The sequence below is a fragment of the Anas acuta genome, chromosome 2 (assembly GCF_963932015.1).
Source record: "Anas acuta chromosome 2, bAnaAcu1.1, whole genome shotgun sequence".
Taxonomy (NCBI): domain Eukaryota; kingdom Metazoa; phylum Chordata; class Aves; order Anseriformes; family Anatidae; genus Anas; species Anas acuta.
Window position 1 is genome coordinate 42876279 of NC_088980.1, and position 20112 is coordinate 42896390.

The 20112-nt window shown below is 40.3% G+C and overlaps 1 protein-coding gene across 1 annotated transcript in view; it reads right to left on the bottom strand.

The window, feature by feature from the left end:
- Positions 1–11259: 11259 nt before the first annotated feature.
- Positions 11260–20112, bottom strand: part of GADL1 (glutamate decarboxylase like 1) — an 84253-nt gene continuing 75400 nt past the window's right edge. The window contains exon 15 of the mRNA XM_068674455.1: positions 11260–14154. Coding sequence (XP_068530556.1) covers positions 13981–14154 — 174 coding nt within the window. The 3' untranslated portion in view covers positions 11260–13980. The remainder of the gene's footprint in view (positions 14155–20112) is intronic.

The following is a 20112-nucleotide window of genomic DNA, read 5'->3' on the forward strand; positions in this document are numbered from 1 at the left end:
GAAAGGCCTGGTGGGGTGCCCTGCAGCCATCCCATCCTTCAGCAAACACAGGTACAAAACAGCTTGCAGCATCGATGGGCCTCACTGCCCACACCGCTGCAGTTTCCAGCAGCACCCAGCCAAGCCCTAGGCACGACCAGCGTCACTGTGGTGGGCCCCGGTGTTCGGTGGTGCGCTGATGGCAGGAGCTGCCCCTTGTCGGTCCCCACCGCTGGCCATGCGTTGTGCAAAGAGCTTCAAGCACTGACATCCTGTTTACGCTGGAGTAAAGTCAAAGTCATTTTGGCATAACAAGGCAAGAGAGTGTTGCAAAAACAAATAAAAACCATATTAAGAAAATGTAGCAGGCAAACTACAGAGCCCTTTCAGTCTTGAAATGAAGTACACAATATCCCTAAAATAAAGTTCATTATATACCTCTAATATATTTTTTTTCAGTTAAGGCCTTTGCCCACCTTTCTTGTCCTAAACATGCTATTCAACAGCCTTCTGTGAGCAGCTCTTAATTAGCATGTCAATCACCATTTTAGCACCAAGACACACAAGAAACTGCACTGCAGAAAGCAACCTTTGGGTTTGGTAGTGACCCATGCAGTGGTCTGAAGTGGGATGGCAGAGTTCCCTGGCACAGACTGCCTCCGTGTTACCAGTTTGCACAACTCCCAGTGCAATGGGGATTTCACCCCACCAGGCGATTTCCAATAGCTACTGGAAAAGACATAAACAATAAAAGAAGAAAAAAATCACGGCCTAGACCTAGCTCTTGCGGTGGGGAAAAAGAGCATCATTAAGGCATCGTTGTTCTGAATGCTCCTGGAAGGAAACTGTGCCATGTGTCCAGCACCTGCAGTACTGTCCTCTTGTTAAGCCAGCTGTGTTGGGACCCAAGGGCTTCCAAAACGAACACTGCTAGGAACACTCACTCATTTATTTCCTGCTCCCTAGCTCCTTCTCCTGGCTTTTTTTTTTCCTACCACATTATGTGCGTAATAAAAAACTGCTTATGGCAATTTTTCCCTCCAGCCACAAAGAAGATGGAACAAAGTCTGCTTCAGACAGTCTGCCTGTGGCTCCTAAACACAGTTTGGCTGCATCCGTGCTGCTTATTACTTGGCTGACATTCATGCAAGAGGGTGCATACCATGTGCATGGTCAAAAGGCTCTTGCCTGCAGGTGCCAAAAATGCCAGTCTCGTTCTAGCAAACAGAGTAGGTATAAGACACACCCCTCACTGCACAACTTGGTGTCTCTTCAGGCACCTGTATCCTCCTGGGAGATTCACAGCATGACCCACAAGACCCAGCTGGCCTGAAATCAGTGTCTCGTGATGGCTGTCCAGGGCCTGCTGGCTCACAGCACCTTGATTGTTGGCAGTTCTCACCTGTTTTTGACCTCAGGCAGCTGAAAGGCCTTGCCTGTGGGCAGAAAGCTGAAGACAAAGCCAATGGTTTATTGAAATACAACCAAATTGCGATGCTCCTGGGAGGACCAAGCCCAGGAAATAGATTTAAATCTGTTGAATAATGAATGCTTTGAGCACCATCTAATCACTTCATGAAGAGGCAAAGGCAAAAGTCAGCTCATAAATTATCTGCTGTGAAACATCTGCTTGGTTATAATGGTGACAAACCAATCTCTTTGGACTGTTGCACTTACCTAGCTAAAGTCTAAAAAAATAAAACAGTCAACAGTTTGAGTAGACAGGATTGAATTCTCACTAATGGATGTCTGCTCCTTAGGCGACCTGCCGTGTGAAACCAAGTAGAGATGAGATCCCTGATATTTCTTCCCATGTTTAGCCAGGGTCTCTCAGGAGGGACCCTTTCACAGTTGAAAACAGCCCCTCTTCGTCCTCCTGCACTGTAGCAAAGCTTCTTTGTGGAAGAAGAAACACAAGCCAATGCTCTTCTCACTTTTCCTCCACCCAGGAAGTCCTGCTCACTGCCTACCCTTGCCCCCTGCACCCCACATCCTCACAGACCACAATCACAATCCCGAGCCTTTTCTGATCCCTCCCAGCACCCCCTCTCTCCCAGACCTGTGCCCACCATGAGCATCACCTCACCAGGTGCCTAAATCATGGCCACACACACTATTCTGCACAGAAATCAGGTAGCACCTCCACTGTCAGATCAGGGCACTGATGGAAGCAACAAATTGTGCTTGCTCTATGAGAGTATGACCACATCAACCACACCATCTCTTTCTGGCATCCTCTGGGGTGACGCATCTGCATTAACACCACCACCACCCACTCCAAATCCCACCTGCTGAGCCATGAGTGAAAATGCACCACCACCCTGGGTTTGCTGTATTGCACAGGGCAGCTTAACAAGGACCTTTGAAATGCCTTTTCTTTTTTCTTTTTCGTTTTCTTTTCTTTTTTCATTTTTCATTTTAATTGTTTCTTTTTAATTGTTTCTTTTTAATTGTTTCTTTTTTTCTTTTTTCTTGTTTCTTTTTTTTTCTTTTTTTCTTGTTTCTTGTTTCTTTTTTCTTTTTTTAGTTTCTTTTTTTTCTTTTTTTTTTTTTTTTACTTTCTTCTTTTTTCTCTTTTCTCTTTTCTTTTTTCTTTTCTTTTTTTTTTTTTTTTTTTTTTTTGTGCCATGCCTCAGCCACAAGCAAGTTGCTTGTGGGGTTTACAGGACTTCTTTACTCAGGTGATCTGAAGAGGTGTAAAGGGTGTAGGACGTATCATCAGAGCTAGATGGGGAGGGACAGGAGCTGAGCTCCTCATCCCCTCCCTCCTGACAAAACCCAAACCCTGCATTTTCCCTTGTAAAAGTACCAGGTTCTTCGTGCTTTCCCCTTGCAGGAGACCATTTAAGGGTAGAAAACATTTTACAGAAAATATTGATTACATCTAATTCCCACTTTTCCTTGAAAGTGAAAACTGTCTTTCTATTTCTCAAACAGAAGACAGGATAAACTTGACCTAAGATAAACATCTGTCTGTCTGTCTGTCTGTGACTGCAAATATTTAGGACTAAAAGATTAATCTTTATATACTGAATTCCCCATAAATGTATGTGACTGCTTAGAGGATTTCTGCACTGATCTAGCAAGGTTGCCTATGCTATGACACTCAGTAAAATAAAATGATAAACGTGTCAATATGAAGTCAGAATACCTCATTTGGCAATGTATAAGAAAAGCCTCCCTGGACTTGTCGATTCAGCAATTGTGAAGAAAATACAAGGCCCACTCGGGGCTGTTTCAGTGAATCATTGCAACGATCATTTGAAAATCATTTAAAGTAAAATACAATTTTTGAAAGAGCACAGCCTTTTATACAGGGTATATGAATGCCTGCAATGGCAAAAACAGCATTTCATCTTTGATCTAACAAAACTGAGCTAAAGGCTCTTAGAGAAAGGCTCTCGTAAAAGAAAACACAAAGAGCTCCTGCCCTCAGCACCAGGAAGAAAAGCTGCGCAATGCTGCCACCAAGGAGCAGGTGCCATGTGTCTTGCAGCACATGGGTTAACAGGCAGTGCCTTCACGAGCAGCCTATCCATAACACAGGTGCTTAGCAAGTGAAAGATGATCTAACTACTGATACTTGAATGCAGTCTTATTGCTGAAAAGGTGAGCTTTCCTCCTTTGGTGAAATTAAAGCCAGGGTATCGATTCTCTTCAGCCAAGATGCTCACTTTCCATCAACCGCAGGGTGTTTTTGGAGACAGAAGAGAGTCAGCCATACCTTTAATTAGCTAAAAGATTTTGAACAGGGCATAAATCTCATCCCAGAACTTTTAATTTTCCAGTTGTTAAGTCTTGTACACTTATTCCAGAGTTACTCATGTGCTCTGGCTGTGGCTCCTTTTGCTCATCCGAGCCCCACGTGTCAAGCAGAGGCAGCATTTCTGCAGCACGACAATGTCACCGCCACTTCAGTCACCAGTGAGGAGGAGCCTGCAAGAGCAGCTTGCAGGGGATTAGACTGAAATTTTTCTTGCAGTGCTTTGAACAGCACAGTGAAATGCTCCCGTGTTTCAAGGCATCAAGAGCATCTCCCACTAAGAAGCAGGTTGTTCAGCCTGAGTCCTTCTGGAAAGGACATATAAGCCTTATTAAACGAGGGGAAAAAATATGGAAATTTCATTTTAACGTAAGAATGCTAACATTCGTTAATTTGGTTGTCTTGAAATAATTTCTGGAATGGTTGCTTTTAAGGAAATAATCTTAACAAAGTCATAGGAAATGGAAGAAAGAATTTAAATTAACTTACTTCATCTATTTATAAATAGTTTAGGTTAATCACAGTAAACCAAACAGGATTCAGCCATACTTAAACACAGCCTTTGCTCATGTATAAACTGTTTATTATATCCGTGACACACAACCAGACAAAATTCATTCCTGATCTGGGGACCAGTCTAATTTAGTTTTATTAGGTCTAGAGAAAAGAACATTTTGGCAGAAGATCCACTTTTGAATGTAAAATATTCTGAAGAAAATTCTCCTGAGAGAGAGGCAGCAGATGCCTTCTGACTTCACCAGATCAGAAAACTGGTGCAAAATCTGCTCCTGAAAGGGGGTAGGCTCTTCCCTGGCCTTTGTGGTTTCCTCCATGACGGCAAAGGAAACCATGAGGAACCCTTAGCAAAGACAGCTGTAGCTTGGTGAGATGACTCCTGTTCCACGTGCTTTCATGGAAGAGACACTTATTAAAAACATCTCTTCTTTTCACTGTAACAATGCTGAAATCAGTAAGTTTGACGTCATGATTTGACAAATTACGTCTATGGATTATAGGCAGATTTTCAGTATGAACAGTGTGGTTTTCACACCAACGTGCAGAGAATGATCATAGGATAGCTTATAAGGTGCTTTTTCTTTAAATGCCTTCACGTTGCTGCTGATACACAGTATTTTGTTCAAAAATCCTGGAGAGAAATACAATGAATTTATACAAGGAAATTTTTGCCTTTCAATTTCCCAATGAGAATTTAGACAATCCTTGTTGGGTCCTGATTTTCACGTGGGTTGGCAAGTCTGCAGATTGGTATTTTCTGCACTGCTTGCCCTGATGTGCAAAATCAATCCTACCAGCTTCAAGAAGAGATGGAAGTTTATTTCATGGACAAATGCATGAAATAAGGGTTGGACGGAGGGTCATCTCCCTTTCTATACATGCTGCCAATGCATTAACAGTGGGAATATATGAATGCCATAGTGCAAGTGACTCTCACAATCATACACCATGTTTCTTGCTTGAGCCACACATCTTGACAATGATAAAATCACTGACTTGAGGATGTTAAATGCTCAGATGCATAACTTGCGTATGCTCCTGTCTCCATTTTGCTAGACTTTATGGTATGAATTGCATTTTAAATAACTGAGTTAATTGTCTTTTAGGAGTAATTAAAATGGAATTATCGGCATTGTAAGCTACATGCAGCACTTTCATTAAGACAGTAATTATGAGGGGAAGGGCTCTTAAACAGGGAGGGAAAGGAGCTCTTTCTTTTTTTTTTTTTAATGCTTTATGCATGCATCTGAGAAAAATACCCCTCCTACAAGATTGTCTTGCCAGGCTGAATACTCCAGGACCAGAGCAATGGCTTTCTGTTTCAATTCTAAAGAAATACAGCACTGACCTTACGTAAGAATACAGAAAAGAAAACCCACACAACTGAAAAGAAGGGTGGCTGAAAAGGCCAAAATGTTTGGCACTTGTGTGGTTATATCAGTCCTCTCGAGTGTCAAAAGATGAATTTTCAATCTAGCACAGGGTAAGAGTAGGGCAGAAAACTTTTGGATATGTTGTATTGTTTCAGACCTGCTGATCTAGCTGAAATTCCTCTGGTTTCTAAAGGGATTAGCAGAAGCAATCTCAGCTCCATTCATGCTTATCTGTGACTATTTAGAGGACGCTGCATGAATTGGGGGCACTCGTCTGACTCAACAGGGTAGGAGTCAACATAGCCTTGTCATGGCTTTTTGTTTTTGTCTTTCTGTATGGCAGTAGCCCTTATAAGTGGAGAAGAAACAGTAAATATCATGCATCTGGAGCTTAGAAAGGCTTTCCACACTGCCTCAACTGACATTCTCATTAGCAAACTAGGAAAATGTCTACATTCAAGTAAAGAGTGGGCACAAAGCTTTCTTGAAAGACATAATAATTACCGTGTACATCCCTAGGATCTTCTGAGTGTAGTTCCACAGCGACCTGGGTCTAGCCCTACTCAGTATTTTAAATAGTAGCCTAGGTGATGGACTGAAATATTATGTTTATTAATCCTGCAAGCCTTAGCGTGCTATGAGAGGCTGTGAGTGTGATGCAGGATGGAATTACAAGTCAAATTGTTCTTGACAGCTTGCCTAAATGTTTTGAAAAATCCTGATCCTCTTTCGTGAGGACACTTTTAAACAGGAGTAATTAAATATACAGCTGTCTAATGGGGAAAAGCCATGTAGAGCAGTTAGCCAAAGATGCTCTAGTGGTCAGAGTGGATCACAAACCTAGCAAGAGTCAACAGAGGTAGGCAAACATCTTGTTCATCAAACAGCATTGGTGGCTGAGAGACAGACAAAGCAATCTTCCCTCTCTTTGAAACCCTGGTAAGGTTTCAGAAGACTGTTCTGGCTTTTGAGGCAGCAGAGTAAGCAGAAGACTTTCAAATGTGGCCTCTGAGAAAGCATGGAAAGAATGACTGCTGTTCAGGACTAGAAAAGATGATGATTAAGGAGCTGTAAAGAAAATCTTTGAACACACAGAAGTTGCAAAAAGGAGCAATATGTCTTGTCTTAGGAGTGGTTGTCTCTAATGATGGTGGACAGCTAAAATATAGATTTAGAATTAGCCATTAAGGTAACCTCATGGGAAGGCTGCAGAATGGCTAGAATTTAAGATCATGACTTTCAGGCTATGCAAGATTACACATTAGCTCTCTTGTATCACTGATCCTATCTCAGGATGGAGGGCATAGTGTCTGGATGACATCTTGAGACCCTGCCACAGCAGCTGCATCTGTGTGTTTGGTCTCTGTTTCCAAGGGTGTTATTTCAGGGCGGCCAAGAAGCCAGAAATTCTGTTCTATGGGAAATTCCAAACCATACAGGGTTGAGAGTATAGGATATCCTCTTTCATAACTAACCATAGAACCGTGATGGTCCTCATGGAAAAGAAAATATTAAAAAAAATAATAATAATAAAAAAGGCTATTTTGATTACTTCAGAAGCAAATCAAGTCTGGAAACTCATGCATTTTAAATGTGGTTTGCAGGCTCCTGAATCCATTTTCAGTCTTGGTACAGATCAAGTGTCAGGACTCACTGCTCAGCTGAGGGGCTGAAGGTCTCAAAGCATTTGAGCGCCCTATTGCTCAGCCAAAACCCTGGATGCCCAAGCACACCAGTGTCATCATGAGTTACACACCATGGAAACACATTCCCATTGCTATGTAGTTTTGACAAAAGGATCACCACAGATTTGCAGTGACACTTTGCGTGTATTCCTTGCTGTCCATTGAAATCCAGTGTTTACATGGGAAACTTTGGCTAGAGTAAAGCAATATTTTCCAACATCTGCCATGTGTGCCACGTCCAAGAGTGTTCTTTAGAAGAGACAAGCCTTTGTATGTCAAAAGTTTGTTACCAGAGGAAACACCAGTAGATGGAGCACAAGACTAGACAGTGCTGCTCTTTGACGCTGTAAAAACAATTAATATAATCACTCCTCACTGCACACAGCTTGTGATAATAGAGCTGGGGGCTGGAGGACAGGAATGGCCACCAACTCTATGCCCAGCTTGAGTTTTCTCGCTGCTGTATTCCTGATGAGGGACTTTTTCTGCTTTGATATTTACAAACTTATATCTTGTCTGACTTTATTAGTATTGCACTTTAGGCTTAGCTCATTCACTATTTCTGCTGTCATTATATCTATCCCTACAATTTTCTGTTTCTTGAGTGTTTAATATGTTACCTCTTAGCAAAATGTTTTCGTAGCTTTTTGCAAGTCCCTGAGGAGTTTGCACTGCTTGACCATGTTCCACCACCACCAGCTCTGAAAATCACCTAGTTCTCTATGAATGTCAAACTCTAAAACTTCTAACTTAGCTTCATCAGCAAACTTCATGAACATACATTTATTTTTTGTGAAAGAGTCAGCGATGACCGTATGAAATGAGATTAGCCCTGAATCAATACCATTACTTGAGTGGTTGCCTTCCTCTTTTTGTTAGCTATTTTCATCTCTCATTAGATATTTGTAACCACCTCACATTTTCTGTCCTCATTGCCATCTTATGTAGGTTCTCCCAAATGTCCAATCCAGCAAATGATTTTTTCCCCAGGAAACTATCTGGTTAGCCTACCACCATGTCTCTCTGTTCCTATTGCACTATATCCCATTTTTTACTCAGCACTATGTCTTTTACTGACACCTTCAACAATTTATCCAAAGCTGCAGTGCAAGTTCTGGCAAAAAAATGGAAGTTTTAACTTGCTTGTCCATCATTCTTCTATAAAACAGAACTAACATTTCTTTCTGCCACTCTTTATCTTAGTTTCCCAAGGCCAAATTGGTCTCCGCTATTGTGCAATGCATAGTAAAGCCCTGATCTTGCTGACAATCACCCGAGCATCGAGAAAAAGCCATGTGTGAGACAGAGGAGGCAAAACACCATGCCAAGATACCACCCTGAATGTTGCTTTTCATTCAGCTTTCAATCTTTCCCCTTCTGCTATTCTGACATTTTTCCTATAGTGCCAAATATGGGAAAAAATCCTGTATTTATCCCTCTAGAAATAATGTACGAGAGGGTACAGAAACAGAGCAAGGGTAAAAAAAATCCCTATCAGACAGAATAAAAGAAGCAGCATGGATAAAGCTGTAGTTTCCAGTATCAGTGCCTGCCAGCTTCAAGGACTCACTTCCCAGAATGACAAGCTGGGTGAAAGTTTCTTGGAAGAGCAGCTTTGAGCAGAGGACAATGTAGAGCACATAGTCCCAAAGACAGATGTTATTTTCCATGGGCCTCCGCTCTTTCATGGCAAGTGTTTTCTTCATACTTTCCATTTTTTAAATAGCTTTGTAGAAATTAATGCTCTCCAAGTTCCTCACAAGAAAGAAATTACTTCATCAAAACAGAACATCTGTGTTTGACTGACTATTAACGGCCCATGTCCGTCACTTTCTATTATTTGCCTTATCTTTCATAAAACAAAAGATTTTACCATATTGTATTTTTTTAATTAATCTAAAAATGTGACCACTTGTTTTTCAAATGTGCATGAGGTACTAGGACATAAAGTCATGTCTGTGGGACTTCTTCTTCAAGATTGCCCTTTCAGTTTCACTTTTATTATTAAGAATGCTCTAAAACAAACTTAACCCTAATATGCCCTGATATACACAAAGTCATTAGTATTCTACAATGTGTGCTGCCTTCTTTAAGGGCTTCTCTAGGATCAGTGGATGGACCATGATATTTTGGGGCAGACAGCTGCAATGTTTAGGTTTATGCAAGTTCTTTGGTGATTCTGTAATGGGTGCTATTTCACTGTGCTGCTTCTGCAGCACGGCTTTACAATGCATTCACGTAAATTAGATTTTAGCAAAGGTTAATTGTTCCCATAACCATTGTTTCCTTTTGTGGGTTTGCCTTTAAACCTTTGACGTTCTCTTTATTGTACCTCTTGCTGTGCAAATTTCCTTGTTTTGTTTTGCTTCTCAAAGTAATTTTTAGTTGATTATTGTGTAGTTACAGAATTAGAGTAATAACATCTAATTGTACATCTGAAGCAAAAGCATGTAATTGTGGGAAACTAGATTCAATTTAAAGGAAGAAAACCCCTTCACCAGGGTTTCTCATGGTTTGCAGTGTGCATTTGCCAGGCAGCGTTGCTTTGATTGCATCTAACCTGCAATTAGCATGTGCAATTAAGACATAATGAATGTGTGCAATTGCATTATTTCAGTATGTAAGGGTAGCAATATTTAGCAGTTACTGTACGAGATATAGTGCCTATAAGCTCAAATGACTCATCAGCATTTACCAATTATACAAGAAGGAGGGCAGGCACGTGAGTGGGCATTACGTACAACCAATTTCCAGGATGAGCACACTTTACTCTCCTGTTGATGGCCCACAGAAGTAGCCACCAGGGAAGAGAGGCTATGCTGATGTGGAGCTGTTGAAAACTGGGGACTAAAATGACACTTTTAGTGTACCATTGACTTTTCATAGAGCTCACGTGATATAAAAAGAGACAGCATACTTAGTCTTTAATATCTCTGAGTTGTTCTCCTCCTCTGCAGTTAACATTTCGTATCAATTTCTTAAGTCTGATCATGCTACCAAAGGATTTAGAAATAAAAATTATTTGAGCATGACCTAATGCTATGATCTGTGTGTATGAGAAAGCCTTGAACACAGAGCAGGCTTTTACACACTCTTACCTGGCATTCTAGGAAGGCAACTCTCCTGTTCTACCAGGATTTTCTGAAAGGACATTTCTTGTCCTTTAAGGGTCAAATGATATTTGAAGAGCGCCTTAATGCATCATGGAATGATACAAATGAAAATACATCTCAATTCAGTCTTACAGAAATAAAGATAAATCTGAATCTTCAGGCACGAGCCTTGACTAGATAAACTGAGATGTTGTGAGTGCCAAACTGCTGGTATTGAAATGAAAGATCCCAGTGATAAAACTCAGGGCCCAATCCAGCAATGGTTTCCCTTTAAATCAGAGACAGAGGAACTAAAATCATACATAACCAGACTCTATTGATTAGTATTAATCTATCACAGAAAATTGTACTCGAAGCCCTGAGACCAGGACAGCTTGCTTTAGGCATGATGATTTGTGTATGTGATTTTGCATACCGGATCCAACATAAAATGCCCAAAGTTCTCACAAGATGCACCCACAGAACTGATAGCAAAAACTACCTCAGCATCCCTTCTGTCTAAATATTTCCTCTCTTCCTAAAGCTCCATATTGAAAAAAGATTATTAAAAGTAGACGCAAGAAATTACAAACAGTGAATCTGCCAGTGGATTGGTTTCTACGCTGATTTATAGCTGCACTTCACTACTTTCAGAACTCAGCTTAGCATGCTGAGAAATGGCACTTCATGTAACTAAGAGTTGGGAACTCATTAGCCAATCCCATATAGTTAAATAGAAAAGAAAAACGAATAATAATAATAAAAAGGCAGCTATTTCTGCAAAAATAATTTAAGTTCTGCGTTTGAAAGCAAGAGCAAGATAAATTGTGACACATTTTCATCCAAGATGTTTATTAAAGATGATATGGGCACAACACACAGATAAACCACATCCTGAAGCAGGATTAAACTAGATTTCACATTTTAAAGCTGTGCATGCAGCTTGCTGTTTCTCCATCTGGAGAGCTCATCGGCACCTTCTTTATATATATCCCTGCAGTTCTAAATCGACAAATGACAAACACAGCCTCTATTTTTATGGGTATCATTTACTTCACTTTTTATTAAAACGATTAGCTACAAAATACACGTTTTGTACATACCAGTTCTAAATAAGCAACTATGAAAAAATACATTAGTCCTGAAATGAGACCACCGTATCGCGCACGTTGGATGTGTTAAAGGGTCAGAAACAATAGAAAATATATAGAGATCAGATAAAGTACTCACATCACACTGGAAGGTTAAACTACACCTTCAAAGACATCAGCCCACATGTTGGCTTGAGACACACTTTCTGCAAACGTTGAAAAAGTTCTCTCATTTAAAAAAGAACTGCAGCCACTACAGTATCTGCACAGAGAAATGCACTAACAACATGAAGAGAGACAACACTTTTTTGACAGTAGTGTCATCAAAAAAACACCACAGGTCAAATTCTTCACTGATGGAAGGTGACATAGCTTCCCCTGAATCAAAAATTAAGTACTCACCAAGAATCTGGATCATAATCAAAAAATCCTGACACTATCATGTCTTTCACTTCAAGGACGAAAAAGAAAAGGAGGAGGGTTAGCAGTCCTATCCACCTTAAGAAGCAAAAGCCAAGTCATTGCATCCATTCAGCACCCCTTGCCACACTCTGCAACTGTCTGGGAGGCTAAATAAGCTTTATGGGCCCTGAATTTAGTGAAATGCTTTCCAAAATCATCATAACTGGTAAATTCAAAAGCACAAGGTAATAAAAAAGTATTCTGCACATATTACAGGGCAGAATCCAGGGGCCATATTCTGCCATTTATTTTCATGTTAATATCAACACGGGGTTTGGTTTGAAATCCAATGACTCCCTATAGTAGCACAAGAAAATTCACTTCCAGGACACTGTTAAAGACATCCATCAAGTTCTGCAGATTTGATTCTTCCTCTTATCTACTGCTTTGATATTATGACCTCCTTGGTTATCATGACCTTGTTAAACTTTCTATACCATCATCCTGGAGATTGGAAGTAGGAATGTCACGCAATTTTGGATCCTAGTACAACGTAGGAACTGAAAACATAAAAGCATTGTGTTTAAAGACAACTTTCAGCAATACAGAAAATGTTATAGCAGAAAGGTTCATATTGGTCGGTGTTATCTCGAATACAGGATAGGGAACAACCATTAAAACACTAAGGTAAGTAGGTGTTGATTACAGTGTGAAATACAGTGTTATTTTCATTAATCTGCTGCAAGAACTTCAACCCAAGAAATAAATTTTTGTCTTCACAAAATTGATCATTTTATAGCTAGAATGAAAACAAATCAGAAGTATACTATAATTCTTAACATGAAGACAAAGTTTAGAACCTCATTTTGCATCTTAAGGTTGACCAGAAATACTTTGGTAGTTCCCATCCTAAAAACAATCAGGCTTTCACTGATCACTGCCACCTTAATTTCAGTGCCAAAATATAAATTATACACTCATAACATAAAACCAAGTCACCTAAAATCTGTAGGCAAATATAGACAGACAATGACAAATACGTATTTTTGCTACATTCTTAACATACAGTTACCGTGCTTAAAAATACACATCTTTCAGGTAAATATGCTTTTTTTTTCTCTGCAATAATTTTAAAGTGCATCTAAATCTGTTAAATAAATATTTATGCTTTAAAAATAGAGGAAGATGAACAACAGTTCCGAAATTACAGGTAACTCCTGTTACCAAAGAGTTAAGTATTTCTAAGACACCTTTCCTATATTCTCAGCACTGCTGTAGCACTGGTGATGTTTTGTGTGGGCAACGTTGGCAAACACTGACCAGGCCTAATCATTTGACTTCACAGAATCAAAAAATCATTTAGGTTGGAAGGGACCTTAGAAGGTCATCTAGTTCTACCTGCTAAAAGCAGGGTCAATATTGACTTCTTGGGGCTTTGTCCAGCCAGACCCTGCAAATCTCCAAGGACGGTGACTGCACAACCCTGCCAGGCCCTTGTTCTATTGCCTGATGGTGCTCACAGTGGAAAATCTGGGCAACTCACCTAATAAGGGGCCCTGAGGAACTCCTTAAGTTCATGATTTCCAGTCTTTCTGTAAATACCAACTAGGCCTCTACCCCTAAAGACATACCAAAATACAGTTTTGACAGAGTAGACAGAGAACTAACTAGCATTTTAAAGCTCATTGAGCTAAATTCACTACTACCAGTAACTCAAGAGGAGTATTGCCTGTATATATAAGCGATCACTTTGAGCTACACTGTGCACAGGCACCCCATAAACAGCTGCTCTCCTTGGGACACGGACACCATTTTCAGAAGTGTTCCCCCAAGGAAACACTTCCCAGAATGGTGGTGGTGCTGCAAGCACTGGTCTGTCTCAGCCCCCATCAGCAAATACTTTTGTGTGAAGAGGTATTCTACCTGCAAAGCTCTCTGAACATCACTATGTTAAACAACAGTTTCCAACCTATATGTCAAGCTTTTTACTACCTTTCACAAAATAGCACCAGGATGCTGCTGCCATTCTCTGTCCATAAATATCACACATGAGCAGCGCCTGGTGCTGCAGAGCTACAGCTACAAGTCCTTAGCGAGCAGTTCAATTTCATCCAGCAAGAAGTCCATGTCCTCTCGACTCACTTGTGGGCTGATCACCACCTGGCGGAAGAAGTTGACTTTGCCCCGGTGAGGCTGGTACCCAAGCATCATGCTGCCCTTCTTCATCATTCTTTCCTTAATTATTGGAGCAACCTGAAAGCAGAGACAGAAAAGGCTTATTGTCACCCTCAGAAATACGCCAGATTTGGACAGAAATTGTTTTTTGCTTTATGAAGCTTTTTTGAAGTGTCTGAGTCTTGCACCCCTTGCCTGTCTTCCAGTTGCCTGCCCCAAGAAACATTAAGGCTCAAACCTGAAGGCTTACAGGCAGACCGTGCACTGAGACCCTGAGGTTCTGGGACTCCGAGGGGAATCAGAGCAAGATCTAAATCACTCAAAAGCCTACTGCTTGCAGCATTCATCTGCCAGGTGGGAAAGCTTGGGTTAAGGTTCCTAAGCCCTAGATTTAGAAAGGTTTGAACTCAGGCAGAACATCAGCTGCAGCCGGTTAAGGGTACAGTTTATCTCCTTGTGCTAACTAGGCTAAGCGTGATTACTTGTACTTCATGGCCCTTGTCCCACCACATCTGCAAAGCAGTTCTCCCTAGAGGACACTCTCCATTAAAACCCTGTGAACCTTGAGTTTCCAGAGAAGTCAGAGTGATGCAATATTAAGGGAGAAGTCCTGATCCTGGAGGTTAAGATTTCGTCTCTTAGATTTATGATGCAAGTAGCATTTGGCTACTCCGCTCTTGTACTGAACGGGATGAAATCTCATAGGTGTCTCAGTGCAGGATGAGCCATAAGTAAGATTGGCAGAGTCAGGTCCTTATAGCTGAACACTTGATCTCATCCCAGCAGGGCTATTAACCTTGTCCAATTAATCTTATGCTTAACTTTAAGCATGCGAGCAGTTCTTCTGTGTCCTCATGCTTGAAATAAGTCATAAGCTTAAATGCGTTGCTGGATTAAGTACTCTGTTCCTTGAAAGACAGAATTCAACACACGTAAGTATTTTGACAGAAGTAATATTTTAAAGACATGTTGCATTTTAATATATTACTAATAACACTAATGTATTTCAGAACAGTGCACTCCTTTGCAGCCTTTTGTGATGGTTTAACTTGGAACAAAGCAAAAATGTGTATGACCTAACCTTGGTTTCTGCATTAATTTATTTCAGCTCTAAAAGTTAGTGCTGGAAACTACCACCTGATCTGCAAAAGAAAAATGATGATGCCAGCCTTGCCTTAATAGCTTTATTTTCACATGGCACATTTTAGTAGGCAACTCCCATACGGTTTGCTTAGATAGAAACACCTACAGTTTTCAACACTAACAGCCTAGCTTTTCCATATTTGCTCAGTGGTAGATGTCTAAATTACCATTCTTTCAAAATGTATATTGAATTCAGAGGAGGAATCGTTCTAACTTAATTTGCCTCTCTGAATTTGGTTTATCTTTGTGACAAAGCTACGTGTTTTATTTAGTGTTTGTTTTTTAAACTATGAGAGTGATGGAGTAAGCATTCTAATTAAAGTCCAGAGTGTGACATCGGTATGAATTATACACCTGAGAGCAATGAATATCCTTTCAGAATGCAATCTGTAAACAGAAGTTTGGTTTTTTGCATAATGCTGCAAGCAAAAATTGAGCAATAAGTTATGAAAGTAGTTCTGATAAACATTTGAGAAACATGAAGATAACAATGAGGACAGGAAGACTAAGAATTACAGCAGAAATGTTAGAGGCATACTGTGATACCTTCACTCACATTCAACAGCACCTATTTCCATAAAATCTAATGTAGAGCTCCGGCCGTGCCTCCTGCATAAAGATCCTAGTGAAAGCTAGCAACAAAATCACAATTCTACTGTATATGTGCAACACGTGCATCATTTAGAAAGAGAATTCATCAAATCGTTCCCTATACCATGGAAAGAAAAACATCTCCCACCTGGGTTTCTGTCTGCTTGGCAAATGATTCAAGATTTCCTCGGTTTTGTTGTTCTATGGCTCAGAATCACATCAGACTAACCTCATTTAGTCCATACTCAAGCAAAAAGAAAAATGCACTGGAGTTCTGCTTGGATGGAGATAGCAGTTATTTTGCATGAGACAGCCTCCTTTGTCCTGAAAAGTATGTTTCTTGGCAAACAGTCCTCTCTATTTCAGATCAAATATTCCAAACTGTGTCCCAACAAATCATTGAATGCCGTACAGTACAGTGCTAGCACGAAGGCAAAATCTGGACTCCAATTGTTCTTGCCCAAGTTGCCAGCAGTGGAGTCAAATGGAAAGACTCTTGGTTGGGATCACTCTTGGTTAGTCATGCCAATGTATGGACCTGCAACACACATTCTCTTAAACACTAAGTTTGTCATGATACATATTCTGCTACTTCTCCCATAGTTTGCTGTGTTAAACCCTTCAACAGTGTATAAGGCTACTAAGAGCTCTACTCTTCCATTTTTATTCATGCTAGCTGTGGGCTGAGATTGCAACAATGCTGTGACAGTGCTCAGAAGACATCACACCAGCAGATACCATACTGAGCACCTACTGATACAGAAAAAAAAAAAAAAAAACACCTCCATCCCTGTCCTTGACAAGAACCCCCATGCGACCTCTACTCAGGGAACAAAAGCAGAACAAGTGCAAGGGGAGAAGTGAATGCTTTTTAATATACTTTCTTAAGCTCTTCTTTAAGATTCAAATCCCTATGGCAACTTTTAGCCTTTATTGATGTTCTATCAAGAATTATTCCTTTTTTTTTTTTTTCGGTATCATATTATTGATTCTCTTCATCTCAACACCCAATGCTCCACAATCCATCATTCCAAAATGTGCAGCAGCAGAAATGGGGACCATGAAAGCAAACACGATTTGAACTTTAGCAACAGAAGTTCTGTAAATATACTGCATTTCAGTAGATCTTCTCACAGAAAGGAAAGGTAGGAAATCTCTCTTTCATTATCTCAGTCATTATCTCATTCGTCCTCCATACTAATGAAGTTGTGCTCTTAATATGTTTGAAGTGCATCCTTCCTTTTTTGAAGACAAAACAAACACTTCCTACTTATAAAGAAAACAAACCTAAACTAAACTAAAAACTGTCTTGCAGGCTTTTGACAGGATTATTTTTGGAAAGGTTTTCCATCACATATTTTGCATGTTCTATTTGCTAATGTGATGCAGTCAGTGTAACAAAACTATTATGGATCCTATCCACGGCAAACAGTAAGGAACAGAACATTTGCACAAATGCTTGAGTACATGCCTCACAAAAAAAAAAGCCATTAAATGATGCATGGGATGCTAAGGCATGAATTTGAGGAGCACTGGGTATGACTGCTAACTGAAAGTTAAGGCAACTGCTGATTTGCAGCAGAAAAATCAGCCCTATAAGGAACCAATTACCTAGTGAGGAGTTCAATGAGTTCAATTCCCACTGAAGTCAATGAGAACAGAGGATGTTCAAATATCAGAAAGAGCTGCACAGCCCCAATCAGGATAAGTTCCTAGGAAAGCAAGATTGCATCAACAGTCCAATTATTTTACTATGGAACTTACTTCATATATTGTAAACCTAATTCTTTATGTTGCCCATAAGTGGAACAGTCTCAGAATTTTAAGTGTAATGTATCCTAAAACCTAAACTCTCTTCTCTCTTTCCCTCTCCTCACCACTGACTTCTCACCATTGCCCTCCCCTGCCAGCCCACCCTGGAGATTATTATTTTAAAAGCTCAGTTCAGCAGTGTATTAGGTGTCAGACTCACTAGGAAGGCAGGGAGGGAGTGCAGTGAGTGTAAGGCCCTCCTCCAGCAGAGCTGCACACATGGCACACAACTGGAGGCCCAGGGAATGGCTTTGCCTGGGGATTGATCTGCACATCATGTTCTCCCCATGCTGTAACAGAGGGGCTGTAACATCTCATGCCACCTGGATTCTTCCCTTACTTTTAATAGCAGAGGTTTTTAAAATTAGAGCAGCAATGACATATGTAGTTAAACCCTTCTCCATTTACCTGGGTGATGGGATAGTCTCTCCTCCTACTCCCTGCCAGCACTCAGCCACACTAGAAACAACAGAAATTTTTAGCCTAAAATTTAAGCTGTTTTTGTCAAGAGCCCAATCTGCAACTGACCCTTATATACATTCGTGTGGAAGATGACAAAGTTCCTTCCTAGTGCATAAACAGACACAGAGCTATGTGATAAGTAGAAAGGGCCAGCATGGACACTGCAGCTGTAGTATCAACATGCACCAGGAGGACCAGGAAAGTATCACGTTTCCCTCTCCATATCTTAAGTATCCTTGAGAACAGTGGGTCTGCACAATCATGCTACAGGCCAGTACCTTAAAAACCACTGTGTTTCCCACGATTGACTCCTCAGTGGTAATTAATGTAGCTTTCTCTAACACTTGAGGAATTTCCACCAAGCTCAGGCCGTGACCACATAACATGCTTCAGCAGCTATCAAGGACTGATTCATCAACAAAGCTGAGCACTTTCTCGGCAGGAAAAGCATATACCTAGTGTCTCCAAGAGCTAGCTCCCAAGTCTGGATTCTTAAAATCCTTTCAGAGGGCTTGATGGAACACCTATTTGAGATCATTTATTCTCCTACCAGACAGCAAGACCTCCAAAACCATTCTCAAAGTGGCCATGCTATGTAAACATGGCTCTTAAGATATGATAATTTCCTAGCACATGGATTTATTGTGTAAAGTGAAATCTCCAGAGCAGCTCTGTTGAATAGGTGATATTCCTGCCCCATTACTCATGTCACAGTATAACACTTTTGATTTCACTCACTGTAAGGGAAACTCAGGTTGGACCTCTACAGAATAGCTTGCTGATAATGGAAGGTTGTCCTACCTTGGGTATGAATTTCTTTCTCAAAGCCTTCCGTTACCTGTAATGAATTTCTTTTTAGACCTAATTCAGTATTTTCAAACTGTCCGATCACAAATGATTTTCTGTACCTCTAACACTATACCTCTGTTACCCAAAACATTACCAGCACTGTTGGAATTCTAAAAGACTCTGGCTGTATTAGTCTAGTCGTATCAGATGTTAACATACCACAACAGGTTTCCCAAACTGTGGGCAACATTTTGTAAATTTTGTATTTTCTTTATTTACATGCTAAGCCAACGGGAATAAGTTACAAATTGGTAACAGTGCTGACTAAAAACAAATCCACTAAGCAATGAATTTGCAAAAATATATTGCTTGAAGGAAGAAAGATTGTCAATTTGAAAACTAGCACAAATGAAAAAATAGCATTAGTCAGAAAAATACAGAAACCAGAAAAGTTTAAAATAAAATAAAATTATTTTGAATAGTTGTTTCAAAACAATGTTTTCAATTAAAACTTAAATTCAGTTGGAAATCGACCCATTTTTTATTGCAGGGAGTAGAAGAAGAATAAGGAAACTGAAACCAAGCAGACTGATTCATCTTAGTTCATCTGAAAACAAAAATTATTTCTGGTCAACTAAAACCAAGAATTCTATTCAGTTTCTTAATTCAGTGGCCAAACCAAAAATAATAAAATCCATTATTTGTACAGCCATAAATACATGGGATCAAAAGTGCTGACACCACTTAACTAAAACGTCTGTAGAATTTCTGCCCCCCAGAAAAGACAGAAAGTATGAGAAAATCTGTGGGACTGCCTGTTCTGTCGGCAAAAATTGGCTGGGAATCTCATGCGAACAGCTTTTAGTAGTATAGCTGACTCTAATCTTGCTAGCCCAGCAAGTACTACAAAGTCAGAAAGTGTCTATAAAAACTAGTGTTAATACTGGCAACTTATATCTGCAATGTTTTTTTCCAACAGCTCCCAGTTCCCCAAGCACCTATGCAAAGTAAAGCTGATGAGCTCTTCCAGCTCCTGGCAGCGGGGACTCGCAGTCACCAGGCCCATTCTGCTCCTCCTGAAAATCATTTCAAAATTGCCGCAGACTCCAATGGAAGCAGAATGCAATTATCTAAATTTCCTCCTTATGCATCCGCTTCAGGTGGCAGTTTGCAAACAGCCTTCAGCCTTTACTAGAGAAAACCACACTTGCAGTAAATCAATAATCTTTCTAGGGATCT